The 17,674-nt window shown below is 35.2% G+C and overlaps 1 protein-coding gene across 1 annotated transcript; it reads left to right on the forward strand.

The window, feature by feature from the left end:
* Positions 1-4,424: 4,424 nt before the first annotated feature.
* On the forward strand, positions 4,425-17,257 carry pla2g3 (phospholipase A2 group III). Its single transcript, NM_001037412.2, has 7 exons — positions 4,425-5,015; positions 7,596-7,728; positions 8,480-8,614; positions 11,143-11,471; positions 12,913-13,042; positions 15,129-15,254; positions 16,386-17,257. Exons 1-7 carry the CDS (start codon positions 4,481-4,483, stop codon positions 16,582-16,584), a joined length of 1,587 nt encoding a protein of 528 aa, NP_001032489.2. The 5' UTR covers positions 4,425-4,480; the 3' UTR covers positions 16,585-17,257.
* Positions 17,258-17,674: the final 417 nt, after the last annotated feature.

Consider the following 17,674-nt stretch of genomic DNA (forward strand, 5'->3'; position numbering starts at 1 on the left):
ATTCTTAGATCTGTGAGGAATTCCAGACACATTTCATAGCAATGAAAGCAGTCATTGCAGCTTACCTTTCTGATTGTTATTTGTAGCAATAAAGAATGAATGTCTTATCGATCGCAAGTTCAATATGGAGTGGCACAAGACTCAGCACATGAACCATTGATTTTCAATTCAATTCAATTCAGCTTTATTTGTATAGCGCTTTTACAATGTAGATTGTGTCAAAGCAGCTTCACATAAATGGTCATAGTAACTGGAACAGTGTGGTTCAGGTTTTAGTGTTTAAGTTCAGTTCAGTTCAGTTTAGCTCAGTTCAGTGTGATTTAATCATTACTGAGAGTTCAAACACTGAAGAGCAAATTCATCGATGCGTAGCTCTACCAATCCTGAACCATGCGAGGCAATGGCGACAGCGGAGAGGGAAAAAAAACTTCACCTGATGGGAGTGAAGAAAAAAAACCTTGAGAGAACCAGACTCAGTTGGGCACGACCATTTTAATTTCTCCGCTGGCCAAAAGTCTTGTGCAGAGCTTCAGTCGCCGTGGTGGAGGCTGGAAGATGGCCTCAGCGAAGACTCGTCTGTCCCTGGAGCGTCGCTGGAATCAGACTCATGTTCTCCACTCCCCACGACCATCAGCGCAGCAGCAGCTCAGGATATGGCCTGGTCCCGGATGTGTAATCCTTGGGATCATCTTGTCGCTGGTTTTCACATTGTATGCTACTCCTAAGAGCATTGAAAGTAGTTTTCACAGTTATGCTGAGGATGCCCTCTGGGTCTAACATAGCAAATTATAAAACTCACAAAATGAGTAGCAGGGCCGGCCCGTGGCATAGGCAGTATAGGCAAATGCTAAGGGCGCTGTACATCCAAGGGGGCGCCAGAAATGAGCGCGGTTAAGTTGGTTTTGTTTTCGATAGATCGTACACATTCAGTAATAGACGGCAATAACTCAAAAACCTCTTAACCTAAAAAGATCTAATCTAGTTAATGTATAATGATGGTTTGTTCTGTAAACTATCGAGAAATAAATATATAGCTTAAAGGGGCTAATAATTTTGTCCTTAAAATGGTGTTTAAAAAATTAAAAACTGCTTTTATTCTGGCCGAAATAAAACAAGTAAGACTTTCTCCAGAAGGAAAAATATTATCAGACATACAGTGAAAATTTCCTTGCTCTGTTAAACATCATTTGGGAAATATTAACAAAAGATAAAAGAATTCAAAGGGGGGCTAATAATTGTGACTTCAACCGTATATATATATTGTTCTTTCATTTATTGTCTTGTGTAATTAATTTGTACACTGGATGCATCATTATTGAGACAAATTCCCTGTGTATGAGAGCACAGTTCACAATATTTGTAGTGAGACAATAGAGGTTACTGGAGTTTATCTGATCGTGTGATACCGTTTAATGTCCGCGAACACATTAAACATCATCCCAAAGGTCAGATAAACTCATCGCTTTCACAGCTTTGGGTTTATGATAATGGTTCAGATTATTCTAAGCCAAACGTTCAGTAAAAACGTGTATAAAAAGAAAGGAGTTTTCTTTGAAGCCATGTGACTGTGATTTCAGCGATCATGATTTTTTTTTCAAATGCAAGTTTCAAAATGATAGGAATGATAGATTATCATGAGAAAAAAAGGGAAAAGAATGGAAATCATACATTTTTGATGGTCACAGACTTTATTTTTTTAAAGTAAATTGAAAGCCAATTAAAAAAAAGCTATTGCATGACGCAAACTTACAGGCCAGCTAGTAAAAAAATCCTCATTGCTACAGCACTATTTACATGTACTTTCCCCCAAAGATATTATATAAAAATATATGGTAACACTTTACAATAAGGTTCATTAGTTAATGCATTTACTAACATGAACTAATCATGAACAACACATGTACAGCATTTATTAATCATAATTGAACATTTACTAATGCATTATTAACATCCAAGTCCATGCTTGTTGACATTAGTTAATGCACCATGAGTTAACATGAACTAACAATGAACTACTGTATTTTCATTAACTAACGTTAACTAACATGAACAAATACAGTAGTAAATGTATTGTTTATTGTTTGTTCATTTTAGTAAATGCATTAATTAACATTAACTAATGAACCTTATTGTAAAGTGTGACCAAATATATAAACAGTTTTAAACACATCTCGCAGTGTTGGAGACTCTTGGTTGGTTGATGCAGTGGCACCACCTCAGATTCCGGGAGAGGGCTTTCTTGCTTGTTCAAACTACTTGAACAAAATGAGCTGAAACAACACAACTATAGAGATTTTTCTGGGGACAACTTAATTGTTTTATGTTCAATCCCCTTCAGTTTGTTAAATTAACTTAACCGAATTGTGTTGGGACAACATGAATGAATAGTGTGGAACTCTGCAGTTTTTACAGTGCAGTATTTCAGAAACCTAATGTTGGGAACTATTTGTTGTGTAAGTCATGTTGGTGGAACTATTGGTACGAAAACTACATTGTTTTTTAATAGAATTAAATTTAAGCATCACTATACTAAACAAATGATGCTAAATCATTTCTCACTTCTATGAGTCTGTGTTTTTCTTAGGGCTGTCTAGAATGAATATCTATTACTCTGAACCAAAGGAAGAAAAGACATTCACAAATTCCAGCTCACTGGGGTTTTGACTGTAGTAACATAATTGCACTGATTTCGAACTGAGCTAACAGTCGGTGTAAATGTCCCTCAGAGAGCTTTCCACTCTTCACTAAAGTAAATAATGAAATGATTATGTGTTTTTCCTCTCCTTTGATATAAATCTTATTATAAGCTTGTGTTTTGCCTCATCTGATTGATATTAGAACTACATTTACCAGCAGAAATGGCACCAGTAAAAAAACTGTAATGGTTATTAGGACTGCGTCCAATGGTGACTGGACAGAAACTTTGTGCGAATCATGCGAGATTTGCACCAATCAGCGCAGAGCGACACGTACAGCAAGCTCATGTGACCTTTGCATCCTTAGGTAAACACTGCAGCGTCCTGCAGCTCTGTAAAATGCTTTCAAATTCATACTCATGGATTTTTTATTTTTATTTTTTTGGCTGGTTTATAAATTAGCAACAACTTTTCTACTTTCTAATTACATATGGACAATCTGCCTGTTTCTTATGTTTAAATGTAATAGTAATAATAATAATAATGATAATAATATTACAAACAAAAATAATAGTAATAATAATAATAATAGTGATAATAATTATAATAATAGTAAAAAATAATAGTAACAATAACAATAATAATAACAATAACAATAATAAATTAATAATAATAATAATAATAATAACAAAAATAATAATGTTAATAATAAAAAACGAATAACAATAGTAATAATAATATTACTACTACTACTACTAATAATAATAATTATAACAATAATATTATAATAATAATTGTAATAATAATAAAATAGTAATAGTAATAATAATTATAATAATAGTAATAATAAAATAATAATAATAATAGTAATAATAATAATAACAATAATAAAGTTATTATTATTAATAATAATAATGATAATAATAACAAAAATAATAATGTTAATAATACAAAATACTAATAAAAATAATAAAATTAATAATAATAATAATAATATTAATAATAATAACAAAAATAATATAATAATAATAGTAATAATAATAATAATAATAATAATAATAATAATAATCATAGTAATAATAATAGCAATAACAATAATAATAATAATAAAAAATAAAATAATAATAATAATAATAATAAAATAAAATAATAATAATAATAATAAATAATAATATTAATAGCAACAACAACAACAATAATAACAAAAATAATGGCAGTATTCTGGGAACAATCATTATTAAAAGATCAATAAATGCATTTTGGCATTGCAACTATTTATTACCAATTTACTGTACAGAAGAGCGTGCTAAACACATAAGCACCTACTGATTCGAATAAACTCTGTGTAATGTAGTAATGCCCATGCTGACCTAATTTAATCTGACCCCTCCAATGTGAAAGTTTTACATCGGATGTTTCTTTCTCCTCCCACGGTGGAGTTTGAGTCATTTTGTCACGTTGTGAAGCATCGCTTCATCCTGAGTAATACGATATTAAGTGTTTACTGCTGAGGGCATTGTTGACACTAATAAAAAGTGATAGTGATCAGCCGGAGAGATAATTACACTCATGTGAACTCAGGAAACCAGAGGGTTTTACAATCTAATTTATAGATGTGTGAGTGAGTGAGTGAGCAGACACCTGTGCTTCCAAGTCTGTATTTACCAAACACACACCCCCTTTTGTGTCGTCCCACCCCTTCAGCTCGGATGTGGCCACGAGTACCAATACAAGGGAAATAAGGATGGGATGGGAGTATAAATAAGGAGGGGGCAAGCACATCTGACTGTTCATTCATTCCAAAACAGATATAAAACACATGAAGCTAACACTATTAGCCAAAAATGCTAAGCAACTTTTTACAGATTGTCTCCATTTTCATGCTGTTTCATGGTTGTTTCAGCACCAATGATATGAATTCTGACACTTACTGTATTTGGACGAGGTCTGTTTCAGGAGGGCGAACACAGTATGCGTTTCTCCAAAGGACTCAGACATCTCTTATCTTGTATGACAGCATCTGGAAGCAAAATAATAGGCTTTTTAGTTGTGTCAAAAGCAATGAGCAGTCTATTATTGACAGCTACATGTCCAGGTGTTTGGAGGACAGCTCTTTCTCACAGCTTCTGGATGAACGCTTTGACATTAGTGTGCTGACTGAAGCTGATGGCCCCTGTGAGGTTGCCGGTGTCACAGAGGAGTTTGCAGCGTCTGTACGGAGGGCCAGAGACCTGATGAGTGTTGAACCGGATGGATTCGTGGAGCAGGACAGTGACGTCAGCTCCATAAAGACACTGCAGCGCTCGAAACGAGCATGGATGATTCCTGGGACTCTGTGGTGTGGCTCTGGAAATAAAGCCACAGGATGGACTGACCTGGGTAAGAATTAATCCATTTATATATGTTTATATGTAAGTATATATATATATATATATATATATATATATATATATATATATATATATATATATATATATATATATATATATATATATATATAGTTGAAGTCAGAATTATTAACCCCCCTTTGAATTTTTCTTTCTTTTATAAATATTACCTAAATGATGTTTAACAGAGCAAGGAAATTTTCACAGTGTGTCTGATAATATTTTTTCTTCTGCAGAAAGTCTTATTTGTTTTATTTCAGCTGGAATAAAAGCCGTTTTAAATTTTTTAAAAACTGTTTTAGGGACAAAATTATTCGCCCCTTTAAGCTCATTGTTTTTCAGATAGTCTACAGAACAAACCACTGTTATACAATAGCTTGCTTAATTACCCTAACCTGCCTAGTTCACCTAATTAACCTAGTTAAGCCTTTAAATGTCACTTTAAGCTGTATAGAAGTGTCTTAAAAAATACCTAGTAAAATAGTATTTACTGTCATCATGGCAAAGATAAAATAATAGTTAATAGAAATGAGTTACTAAAACTATTATGCTTAGAAATGTGTTGAAAAAATTTGCTTTCCGTTAAATAGAAATTGGGAAAGAAATTAAACAGGGGGGCAAATAATTCAGGGGGGCTAATAATTCTGACTTCAACTATATATATATATATATATATATATATATATATATATATATATATATATATATATATATATATATATATATATATATAAATATATATATATAAATGAGCAATATCACACTCTTAGCAGTGTGATATGGCTGTATATCGGCACTGGTGGGAGGCCGAGTGCCTTAGTGCCCCCACCAGTGCCGATATACAGCCATATCACACTGCTAAGAGTGTGATATTGCGTTTATACAACAGATTGACGGCATAATTGTGTATATAAAAACAAAATCAAACATGAAGAGTCTCAAAAACCCTTTTGTATGAGGAACTACTTCCGCATTGGATTCAAATCATAAGCTGACAGTTAAACAGTTGAGCGTGCATCGTTTAATCTTTAGTTGTGTAGTGTCTGCTTTTTGCTGGCTGTATGTGGGCGGAGTAATACACACAAAGGGTAAAGAGGATGTGCGGGTGCTGATATTACTTAAATATAGCACGGCTATCAGTCAATCAGATATTATATATATATATATATATATACACAGTTGAAGCCTGAATTATTAGCCCCCTATATATTTTTTCCCCCAATTTCTGTTTAACGGAGAGATTTTTTTTTAACACATTTCTAAACATGATAATTTTGATAACTCATTTCTAATGACTGAATTATTTGATCTTTGCCATGATGACAGTAAATAATATTTGACTAGATATTCTTCAAGACACTTCTATACAGCTTAAAGTGACATTTAAAGGCTTAACTAGGTTAATTAGGTTAACTAGGCAGGTTAGGGTAATTAAGCAAGTTATAAAAACATATTAAAGGGCTAATAAAATTGACTTTAAAATGGTTTTTAAAAAAATAAAAACAAATAAGACTTTATCTAGAAGAAAATCTATTATTATATAATTGTTTTCAAGCTTTTAAAAGCAATTTTTAAGGTCAACATATTTTTGCATTTGAATTCAAAACAAACCACTGTTGTCCAATGAATTGCCTTAGTTAGCCTAAATAACTTTATTATAAATTTAGTAATTGCTAAAATGTAAGCTGAATACTAAATTCCCAGAATTTCACAACATGTTACTGTAATTATTCCACAGTAAATTACATTAGTGTCACTTGACAGGATTTGACTGTTAAATTTGACATATTCAGAATTTTATTGTGAAATTAAGGCAGGTAGCATGATTACAGCATATTACTGTAAAATGGCTTTATCTTTACATGCTAGTTTTAGAAATTTAAACACTGATGATATTTTTTTCAACATAGAAATTAATACACATGAACTTTAATGTTAGTACAGGCATTTTTTTAAATTTAGAAATATTTACAGAATTATTGTTATTATGCACACTGACATGCACATGGGAATGAAGGGTGGGGAGAATGAGCATTAAAGGCACAGTACACAAAAACAGCAACAAGATGCTCAAAGCAAAAAATGACAAATTTCTGAAAAGCTAGGTTGTTTAAAGCTAGAACTGACAGACACATTCTGAAGACATAAAAGACTTATAATAAATCTGGAAGAGGGGGTAAAATAGGTGCCATTTAAAAGAATTAATAAATCAATATTTGATGGAATAAACCTGAATTTTCTAACAAAGGAAAACATGCTCTAAATGAAAAAGGTTTTTTGACATTTGAAAGAAAGATTATCAGACATTAATATGATAAAACAAACATAAAAAGGCGTAAAAAAAGCAAAGTTATATTACATATTGAAGAATACATTTTAAACATGATCTTATCCAATATTTGCTAAAATGCTGAACAATTTATTTGTAATTTGGAGTTTTACAACTAAACAAATCAAATTGGAAACATTTTAACATAATGCCTAAGAAAATGAACAAAAACTAATATTTTAGTTTATGAAAACGATACGGGTCAGATTAAAAATACTCAAAAAATGGCTTTTATTTTTGCAGGCGTCTTTGAAGAAACGGATAAATGCTGCAGAGAACATGACCACTGCAAACACACCATTCCCTCCTTCTCGTACGACCATGGCGTCTTCAACACAAACCTCTTCACCTTATCACACTGTGACTGTGACAACAGGTGTGTCCCGCTTCATTTCTTTAAATAGGTAAAATAGAGTGTGTATGTAAAGTTTCAGCTCAAAATACCACACAAATAATGTTTTATAACTCTTTAAAACATCCGCCTTTTAGCCTTTGATTCAAATTGTGCCATTTTGATGACAGTCGCTTTAAATTCAAATGAGATTGGGCTCTTTTTCAATAGAGGGCGGAGCTATGAACATGCATCAGCATAGCGGCAGATTCAAAACAAAACTAATGTCATCTCTGTGAAAAAACGAAAATGTCAAAAGAAGTGGCTCAGAGTAAAGCAGTGTATGGAGACTCTGGTGTCTAATGATGGACGGCTGCTTCTCACTTAGGGCTGTCTATGCTAATGCGGAAGAGATCGTCACTAATGGACGGGGCTTTCCCCCTCTGATAACATATATAAAGGGGGAGAATGTCAATGAAAGTGTTTCTGCAGACTGTTTTTATCAAGTGCGATTATAATAAATTGAAATAATTAGTGTTTACTTTTAGAGGCTGCCTATATTAACACACGGTTTCCACATAACTGTGCTTAAAACACTTATAGAAGTGCTTATTTTCAGCATTATAATAATGAAAAATGTGAGCATTGTACTGATAAGCATGCTGCCTATAGCGAGCATTCATTCTACAGTGTTATATTGTGTAACATGAGACATGTCCAGTTATTTTACAGAGGAAGTGTCTTGTATTACTGTTTTCTATAACATTGTAATCAGTCCCTGTGATATCAATTTCAGGTTCCGCCGCTGTCTCCTGGGTGTTAATAATAGCATGTCCAACCTTGTGGGCTACGGGTTTTTCAACGTGCTAAAGATGAGCTGCTTTGAGTTCTCTCAGCGGACGCAGTGTGCGAAGAGAACATGGTGGGGCAGGTGTGTATCCTATTTTAAATTTACAAAAAAAAAATTTGATCTGAAAATAATCAGAAATCTGGCACATTATAGTGATTATATTGGAATTGTCTTATATGGTCACCAAGATACACTCAAAAAATAATTTTTGCTGTTTGTTTAAGCTACTTATTTAAAATGAGTTAAAACAACACAGTTCTTATGGTTTTTTGGGGGGGGACAGCTTAATAGTTTTATGTTTAATCCACTTAAAATTTATAAAAACAATTAAGTTAACTCAATCGATTTTTTTAGGAATTGTGAGGAACCCAGCTGTTTTCATAAATATAGTAATATTATTAAATATTATCATGATTTAAAACAGTTATCAATTATTTGAATATATTTTAAAATGTAAAATGTCATTTATTTGTTGATTAAGCTGAATTTTTAGCATCAATACTCCAGCCCTAAGTGTCACATGATGTATGTATGTATCATGTATATATTGTATGGATGCTGTATATATATATATATATATATATATATATATATATATATATATATATATATATATATATATATATATATATATATATATATATATATATATATATATATATATACTACCTGACAAAAGTCTTGTTGCTTATCCAAGTTTTCGGAACAACTTGACTTCTCGTTGATCATTTGGTATTAAATATCATTATGATTTAAAACAATCATTCTCTATTTGAAGATATTTTAAAATGTAAAATGTCATTTATTTATTGATTAAGCTGAATTATAAGCAGCAGTACTCCAGCCTTAAGTGTGACATGATGTATATGTATGTATCATGTATATATATGTATATATATATATATATATATATATATATATATATATATATATATATATATATATATATATATATATATATATATATATATATATATATATATTTGTATATATATTTACACTACCTGACAAAAGTCTTGTTGCCTATTCAAGTTTTAGGAACAACTTGACATCTAGTTGATCATTTGGTATCTGAAGTGGCTTATGTGAAAGGCAAAGGGCTTCATCTTACTCCAGACATGCTCAATAATGTATATGTCCGGTGACTGGGCTGGCCAATCCTGGAGCACCTTGACCTTCTTTGCTTTCAGGAGCTTTGATGTGGAGGCTGAAGTATGAGAAGGAGCGCTATCCTGCTGGAGAATTCCCCCTCTCCTGTGGTTTGTAATGTAATGGGCAGCACAAATGTCTTGATACCTCAGTTTGTTGGTGTTGCCATCCACTCTGCAGATCTCTCACACGCCTCGTACTGAATGTAACCCCAAACCATGATTTTTCCTTCACCAAACTTAACCGATACTGTGAGGATCTTGGCTCCATGCGGGTTCCAGTAGGTCTTCTGCAGTATTGGTGATGATTGGGATGCAGTTCAACAGATGATTCATCTGAACAATCGACCTTCTGCCACTTTTCCAAATGATCAACTAGAAGTCAAGTTATTATTTATTGCTCTTACAACTGGAATCAGTGACAACACTTTTGTCAGGTAGTGTACAGATAAGGACACATATATTAACCTGTGGAATGTTAGTTATTAATTAAGTGATGAGAGAGCAATGTGATGTTTCTCAACAGAGCAATGACATTTCCCCCCCACAGTATTTCCTATCTCCTGTTATATGTTTCTTGTGGAATAGTCCTATTTCGTCTAATTTAGCTGAAATAATAAAACTACATATTTCTTTTTAAATGTTAAAACCTCTGATGTCAGTATTATTAGCTCCCTTAATAAAGTACTTTGATTGGCTACAGCATAAACCACTATTGTTGAATCACTTAACCTAATAATTCTAAGAATACAATCATCTTGCAAAATAGCTGTCATCATGGCAGACAAAACAAAACTATTATGTTTAAAAAAAAATTCTCTCCGCTATACAGCATTTGGAAGATTTACAAATTAACATTTCATTATTCGTTCATTTTCCTTTGGCTTGTTCCTTTATTTAAAAGGGGTCGCCACAGCGGAATGAACCGCCAACTATTCCAGCATATGTTTTACACGGTGGATGCCCTTCCAGCTGCAACCCAGTACTGGGAAACACACACACACACACACACACACACACACACACACACTCATACACTACAGCCAATTTAGTTCACCCAGTTCTCCATCCAAACTCCACACAGAAATGCCAACTGGCCCAGCTGGGACTCAAACCAGCAGCTTTCTTGCTGTGCTAACCACTGAGCCAAAGTGCCGCCGAAATTAAAATGAAAAGAATTAAGATTTCACAGGAGGGCAAATAATTTGATCTTTAAAAGTATATATCCTGAACAAAAACCTTACCAATCTTATCCTTTTGATTAACAGTGAGACTTTTTAGTGAGCTAATGATTGCATTGTAAATCAAAAGCTTTAGACAGACCATGAACAGACGTAAACACCTCATTGAACTTTGGAAATTGGCAAAACTTGGCTCTTTGGTGTGATTTCTACACAATCTCTAAGCACATATTGTTATGTACACAGTTACAAAAACCCTTGCTTATTCCCTCATTGGCAGGTGTGTCATGTCTGAACTTGCTCAATATGCTGTGGTCAAAGATGCAGCAAACTACACCGACACACTCCCTGAACAAGAAATGGAGTCCTTGGAAACGAGTTTTCAGCAAGCAATCACCATTGGACAGAACCAAGTCACCAAAAACATGGAAGAATCGCTTATAATTCAATCCAAAGATTCCAGGAACGGCACTGAAGCGCTGAGTCCAGTTTCCACATCACCAGGGCCATCTGTTACAACACTGCTGCCCCGGAAATCTGAAGCTTCCGTCGTCCCAACATACACACCGAAGACAACACTCGCCCAAAATAAACCAGACAGCCCACAAGGTGAAGTAAACACTACTTAGAGCTTTTCTCATATAAAATACCATAGTAGATCATCGTAAATTCGAGTGTTTTTGAACAATACTTTAGTAAAGCATATACTCTATTTTTTTTACAACTAAGAGTTATATTATGCTACAATACACCACAGTTTACTGTATGTAACGGAGGCCAGCTAGTAAGAGCTGTGCAGGTACACCTCACTCCTCTGACCTCTAAAGGTGCTCTAGCATTGGACACTAGGAGCTACGTCCTTTAGCCTCTTTGTTAGAGCAACCGACTCCCATGCGGAAGGTCGCCGTATCGATCCCAGCTCAGAGCGAGTTGGGTGGTGTAGGACCGGCGGGGTCACATTGGTGCCGTGACCCGGATAAGAGTGAGGTTTGGGGGCGTGAGAGTAACGGAGGCCAGCTAGTAAGAGCTGTGCAGGTAAACCTCACTCCTCTGACCTCTAAAGGTGCTCTAGCATTGAACACTAGGAGCTACGTCCTTTAGCCTCTTTGTTAGAGCAACCGACTCCCATGCGGAAGGTTGCTGATTCAATCCCAGCTCGGAGCGGGTTGGGTGGCGTAGGTCCGGCGGGGTTACATGTAGTTAAAACTAAAGTATACTACAGTATTTAGTATTAATTTGCCTTCAGCTTGGATCCTTTATTCATCAGGGGTTGCCACTGCGGAACGAACCGCCAACTTATCCAGCATATGCTTTACGCAGCGGAAGCCCTTCCAGCTGCAACTTAGTACTGGGAAACACCCACACACACTCATACACTACGGCCAATTTGGTTTATTCAATTTACCCTATTATGCATGGATTGTGTGGGAAACTGCACTTAGAGGAAACCCACACGGACACGGGGAGGACATGCAAACTCCACACAGAAATGCCAACTGATCCACTCGAACCAGAGACGTTCTTTCTGTGAGGTGACAGTGCTAACCACTGAGCCACCGTGTCGCCAGTATTTAGCTCATTATAGGTAAAAATACAGTGTGCTGGAAGAGATGTAAATGCTATAATATATACATATATATGCTGTACTTAGGTTCAAAAACACTCTAGTGCAGTGGTTCTCAAACTGTGGTACGTGTACACGGAGTTTGCGGAGTGGTATGCGGAGGAATGAAATATGTCATTTACATGCTACACACATTTCAAAGTTTACCAAAAATGATGTACATAATATGCCATATAGCCTATATTTCTGAGGTAATCTGCCATGATTTTTTAACTGTGCAGAGTTGTAGCTGCTTTACTGGGCCTACTACACTACTGTATTTCAATACTGCTCATTTTGGTGGTACTTGGAGAGACACATTTTTTTCTGAGGTGGTACTTGATGGAAAAAGTTTGAGAACCACTGCTCTAGTGTTTACTATAATTAATAGTATTTTTTACGTGAGCTGCCTGCCAAATTAAGTATGCTATAATGTTTTTTTTATAGGCGAGTTTGAGATGTGTAACCTCTATAAGGACCTGGATTCATGCCATCTACAGATTCCGGCTTTACAGGAGAAATTTGGTCTGCTGAATCCTGACCGGAGAACCCTTTATCACTGCAACTGTACAGCCAGGTGAATGCACGTTTTATATACTACAGCAGGCCTGGATTGGCTAATCGAGAGGACCTGGAGATGTCCCGATGGGCCGGTCCGTTTTTTTGTCCGCGAGGGCCGGTGTCCCTAGCTGCTTGCACTCTCAGCAATCACACTTTTTTCATTTATTTATTTATTTGACCATAGCCTCACTCTTTTTATTCATTATTTTGCCGCAGCTCTGCTTTTTTTATTTATTTTCTCGCAGGCCCGTGAGCAAATTGGAGCCTGCAGGTTTATGATGATCTAACTATCATTCAACCCCAAACAGCGGCACCTTAGTGAATATAAGAATTTGAATATTTAATATTAATGAATATTACACCACATTATTCACTACATTAATAAATCTGACATAACTTAAGGGGAGAAAAAGATTAAGCCATCAATAGAAAGTAATAGGCTGCGTCCGAAACCGCATACTTCCATACTATGTAGTACGCTAAAATCAGTATGCGAGCCGAGTAGTATGTCTGAATTCATAGAATTCGAAAATCAGGCGAGAAGTACCCGGATGACTTACTACATCCGACGAGATTCTGAAGTGCGCATCCCATGCACGCTGCGCTATCCCATAATGCCCCGTGAGAGAATTCATGAATGGAAGTGAGGCGACGCAACTGACGCAGGTAGGTCACGTGACCATGACAAAATGGCGGATGTAGTATGTCCGAATTCCATTCATACTTTTCACGTTCATACTGTATAGAACGTACATTTCTAACGGCCGAGTATTACATTTAAATTCAAACGCAGTACCTACTGAGTAGTAGGCGGTTTCGGACGCAGCCATAGTGTGGTTAAAAGTGTCATATAGATAACAGTGCCATTGTGGTCCAGTGGTCAGCACATTGCATATCGATGCTGCCAACCCGAGTTCGAACCTCATCTGAGTAATTTTTATATTTTTTTTCATTTTTAGTGTTAAGACATATAATACTGTTTGGGTTACTTATATAGGTGTACATATTTTATTTTTATTTTTTTTGAATGACCACTGTTACAAAGGAATTTTGCACAGAATATTCAGATATTGCAGGAAGGGACATAGTGATGTTTAAAGAATAGTGTTGGAGATTTAGCTACCCTTTAATGTTCTCATATTTATGAAAAACATTTGAAGTTTTAAAGCAGCTGTTTCCTTGAAAAAGACATGATAGTTTCATTAGAAACTGAATTGGAAATAACCTTATTTTAATATAGTAAGTTGTGAACTGAGGTGGGCTAAGGTTTAAAACTCCAGGGCTGAGTTGGCGCCAGTGGTGTAGTGGTTAGTGCGTCGACATATGCATTGCGGCGACCTGGGTTCGATTCCACCTCGTGGTCCTATGCCGATCCTTCCCCTCTCTCTGCTCCCCATGCTTTCCTGTCAATTCTCACTACTGTCCTGTCAAAATAAAGGTGAAAACCCTGAAAAAATAATTATAAAAAAAAACAAAAAAACTCCAGGGCTGAAAATGAGTCCCACTCGCGCCCTGTATTACAGCCAAATGCAATCGATGCAAACTCTTTTCTACTGGTTTGTGTGACAATTTCCCGATGAGCACCTTGACGTCAAAATTACATCTAAAACATTTCAAAAATGCAAATCGATTTGATGTCAATTGACTATTATGTTGTCAGAATGACATCAAATTGATATCTTAACATTGGCTTCAAAAAACACATCAAAACCTGATTACAGGACAGCTCTGTAATTGATTTTCTTGTGTGTTTTTTGATGTCGTTTTGACCTCAAGGTAGTTGTATTGGAATACAAAATCCAATGTGAATGTAAAACCAAAGCTTTCACATTGATAAAACTTCTATTATATTACTTTTTGTGTCGTTATGTTTGTGGTCAAAAGGCCATCAATGTGCGTATGTCAAATGGATGTCAGGGTTTTGACATCATATTGATTTGAGTGTTTTGACGTCATGCTTGATGTCAATTGGATGTCGTTTTGACATCAAAGTGCACTTTGGGTTAAGAGTAGTAATAAAAAATAATTAAATATATTTCAGGGTTAATCTGATACTGAGTATGTTTTTCTATATTAAATATTGATATATGTTTCATCCACAGGCTTGTCCAAAAGATCGTATCCAAAGAACTGGATGAAACAGACCCTGTCCATTCACTGTTGATGGACTTTGTTTCACAATCCTGCTTCAGTCTTCCAAAGTTTGAGGACTGTCTCAATGGACAAAGGTACAAACGTTATGGCTTAATTTGGACTGTGGAAGGGATAGTTTACCTCAAAATGAAAATTTCCACACCACTTACTAAACTTTTATGGATTTCTTTCTTCTGCTAAACACAGAGAAAGGCATTTTGAAGAATATTGGAAAAACGAAGGCATTGCCATACATAGTCTGAATAAAAATACCATAGAAGTCAAGGGCTGCTGCTTTCTAATATTCTTCAGTATATCCTCCTTTGCGTTTAACAGAAGAAACTCTGGATTAGGCATGGGCCGGTATAAGTTTCTGACAGTATGATAACCTTGAATAAACATATCATGGTTTCACTGTATTTAGAAAATTTCTAGTAAAAAAACAACAACTTTTTCCCCCGTTTAACACAATATATTACATTTTAGAAAACATTTATAAGATTTTGGAATAGTAAACATGTCAGTCTACATAATTAAAGTAAACCATTGACTTCTACTATCTTCATTAGCTTTAAAAACACAGATTTCCTTACAACACATTAAAAAACACTTAAAAAAAACCTTTACATGTATCTTAGAGGGCGGCGTGGTGGCGCAGTGGGTAGCGCTGCCGCCACACAGCAAGAAGGTTGCTGGTTCGAGCCTCAGCTGGGTAAGCTGACATTTCTATGTGGAGTTTGCATGTTCGCCCCATGTTTCCCCAGGTTTCCTCTGTGTGCTCCAGTTGTATGGGTGTTTCCCAGTGATGGGTTGCAGCTAGAAGGGCATCCGCTATGTAAAACAAATGCTGGATAATTTGACGGTTCATTCCACTGGGGATGAAGAGACAAAAATGAATGAATGAATGAATGAATGAATATACCTTAGAAACGGTATAACAAAATATTTTTTGCGGTTTTAATACCTTGACTTTTCCAAACCATGATAAACCTTGAAACCGGTTCTTGTTCCATGCCTACTCTGGATAAACAAAATGATGACAGAATTTTTATTTTGGGTTGAACTATCCCTACTCAAAGTTGCTTTACGCAAGCTAGTGTCTTTACATCTGTGGGTGGTGCTATATGTACAGTAAAATGTGTCTGTAATGCAAGTAATAATACAATGTAAACATTTCTGAGGTGTAAACCACGAGGCAAAACCAATATCTGTGGTGTCTCTTCTAGTTGTTCAACCCAGCTCATCCAAAACTGGAGGACAGACATGGCGGGAGGGCGTCATCTAGTGGACTTCAAACGCAAACTCAAGAGGATGAACCTCAAGCGCTCCAAGAGAAAAGACTCTCCAGTCAGATTATATAAGAAATGCATCAGGATGCACACTAAACTGCACAGACCTCGAGTTCCTGAACGGAAACGGTCGTAAATACCATTCAACCTAACAAATCAGCAAAAACAATGTAGCAATGCAAATTATGAAACAGAACTCTTATGAAACAGAGCTTATGCACATTAGGGAGTCTGTTGTTTGTGTAACCTGTAAAAAAGTCTACGTTTAGCCATAAGGAGCGTGTGCAAAATATATTTATAATAAGAAGAACAGGGTTATAATATTATATTTAGCCCAAATAGGTCAGAGTGTTACAGCTATCTCGTACGGTACCTCCAGTCACATGCTTAAGTGCAACTTAAACCTTCAAAGCCAGCGTCAAAGTTTGTTAAAGTAAGTTGCCATTTCCAACTCTCAAGATCAGTGCTTGAGAAATTATTTTATGCATGCTAACAGTTAGCCCAGAGAAAGTACAAACTTTATATAGCAGGACATTACAAAATAATTTTCATACCTCAAAATTTAGTGTCCCTTTTATATTTTTCATCTGAGGTAAATCTTTCCCGCTTCTTTTCTCAATGTAGAGCGGGATATAATTGCGCATGCGCAGAAAAAACTGCCTTAAATTTAAAGTGTTACAATATGTTTTAGTCTCTACTAACTTACCTAATATTGCACTATATGTGAATACATGCAAGTGAGTGTTGTAAATGTATGTAAATTTGTAAATAATGTGTAAATCTGTTTGAATAAAAACTAAACATCTTCATTTTGGTGTATTTTTTATTTTGTTTTAACTATGCGTGACAAAATGTAAAGGTTGTTAAAGTTTGTTGCTTTTGACCCTTTCCCCACTCTCAAGATCAAATCGATGCAATTAAGATAAACCGTTTCATTCATGCTAACAATTAGCCTAGAGAAAGTACAAGCTTTAGAGAGCAGCATTGGACATTATAAAATGTTCATACCTCAACATTTCGTGTCCTTTTCATATTCATCTGAGGCGCATCTTCCCGCTTCTTTTTTCGATGTTGCCTTGAATTTAAAGTTTTAGGATATGTTTTAGTTTCAACTTACCTAATTTTGGACTATATGGGAATACATGCAGTGAGAGAAGGTTGTAAATGTATGTTAATTTGTAAATATCATGTAGTCTAAATCTGTTTACATAAAAACCAAACATCCA

The sequence above is a fragment of the Danio rerio genome, chromosome 10 (genome assembly GCF_049306965.1).
Source record: "Danio rerio strain Tuebingen ecotype United States chromosome 10, GRCz12tu, whole genome shotgun sequence".
Taxonomy (NCBI): domain Eukaryota; kingdom Metazoa; phylum Chordata; class Actinopteri; order Cypriniformes; family Danionidae; genus Danio; species Danio rerio.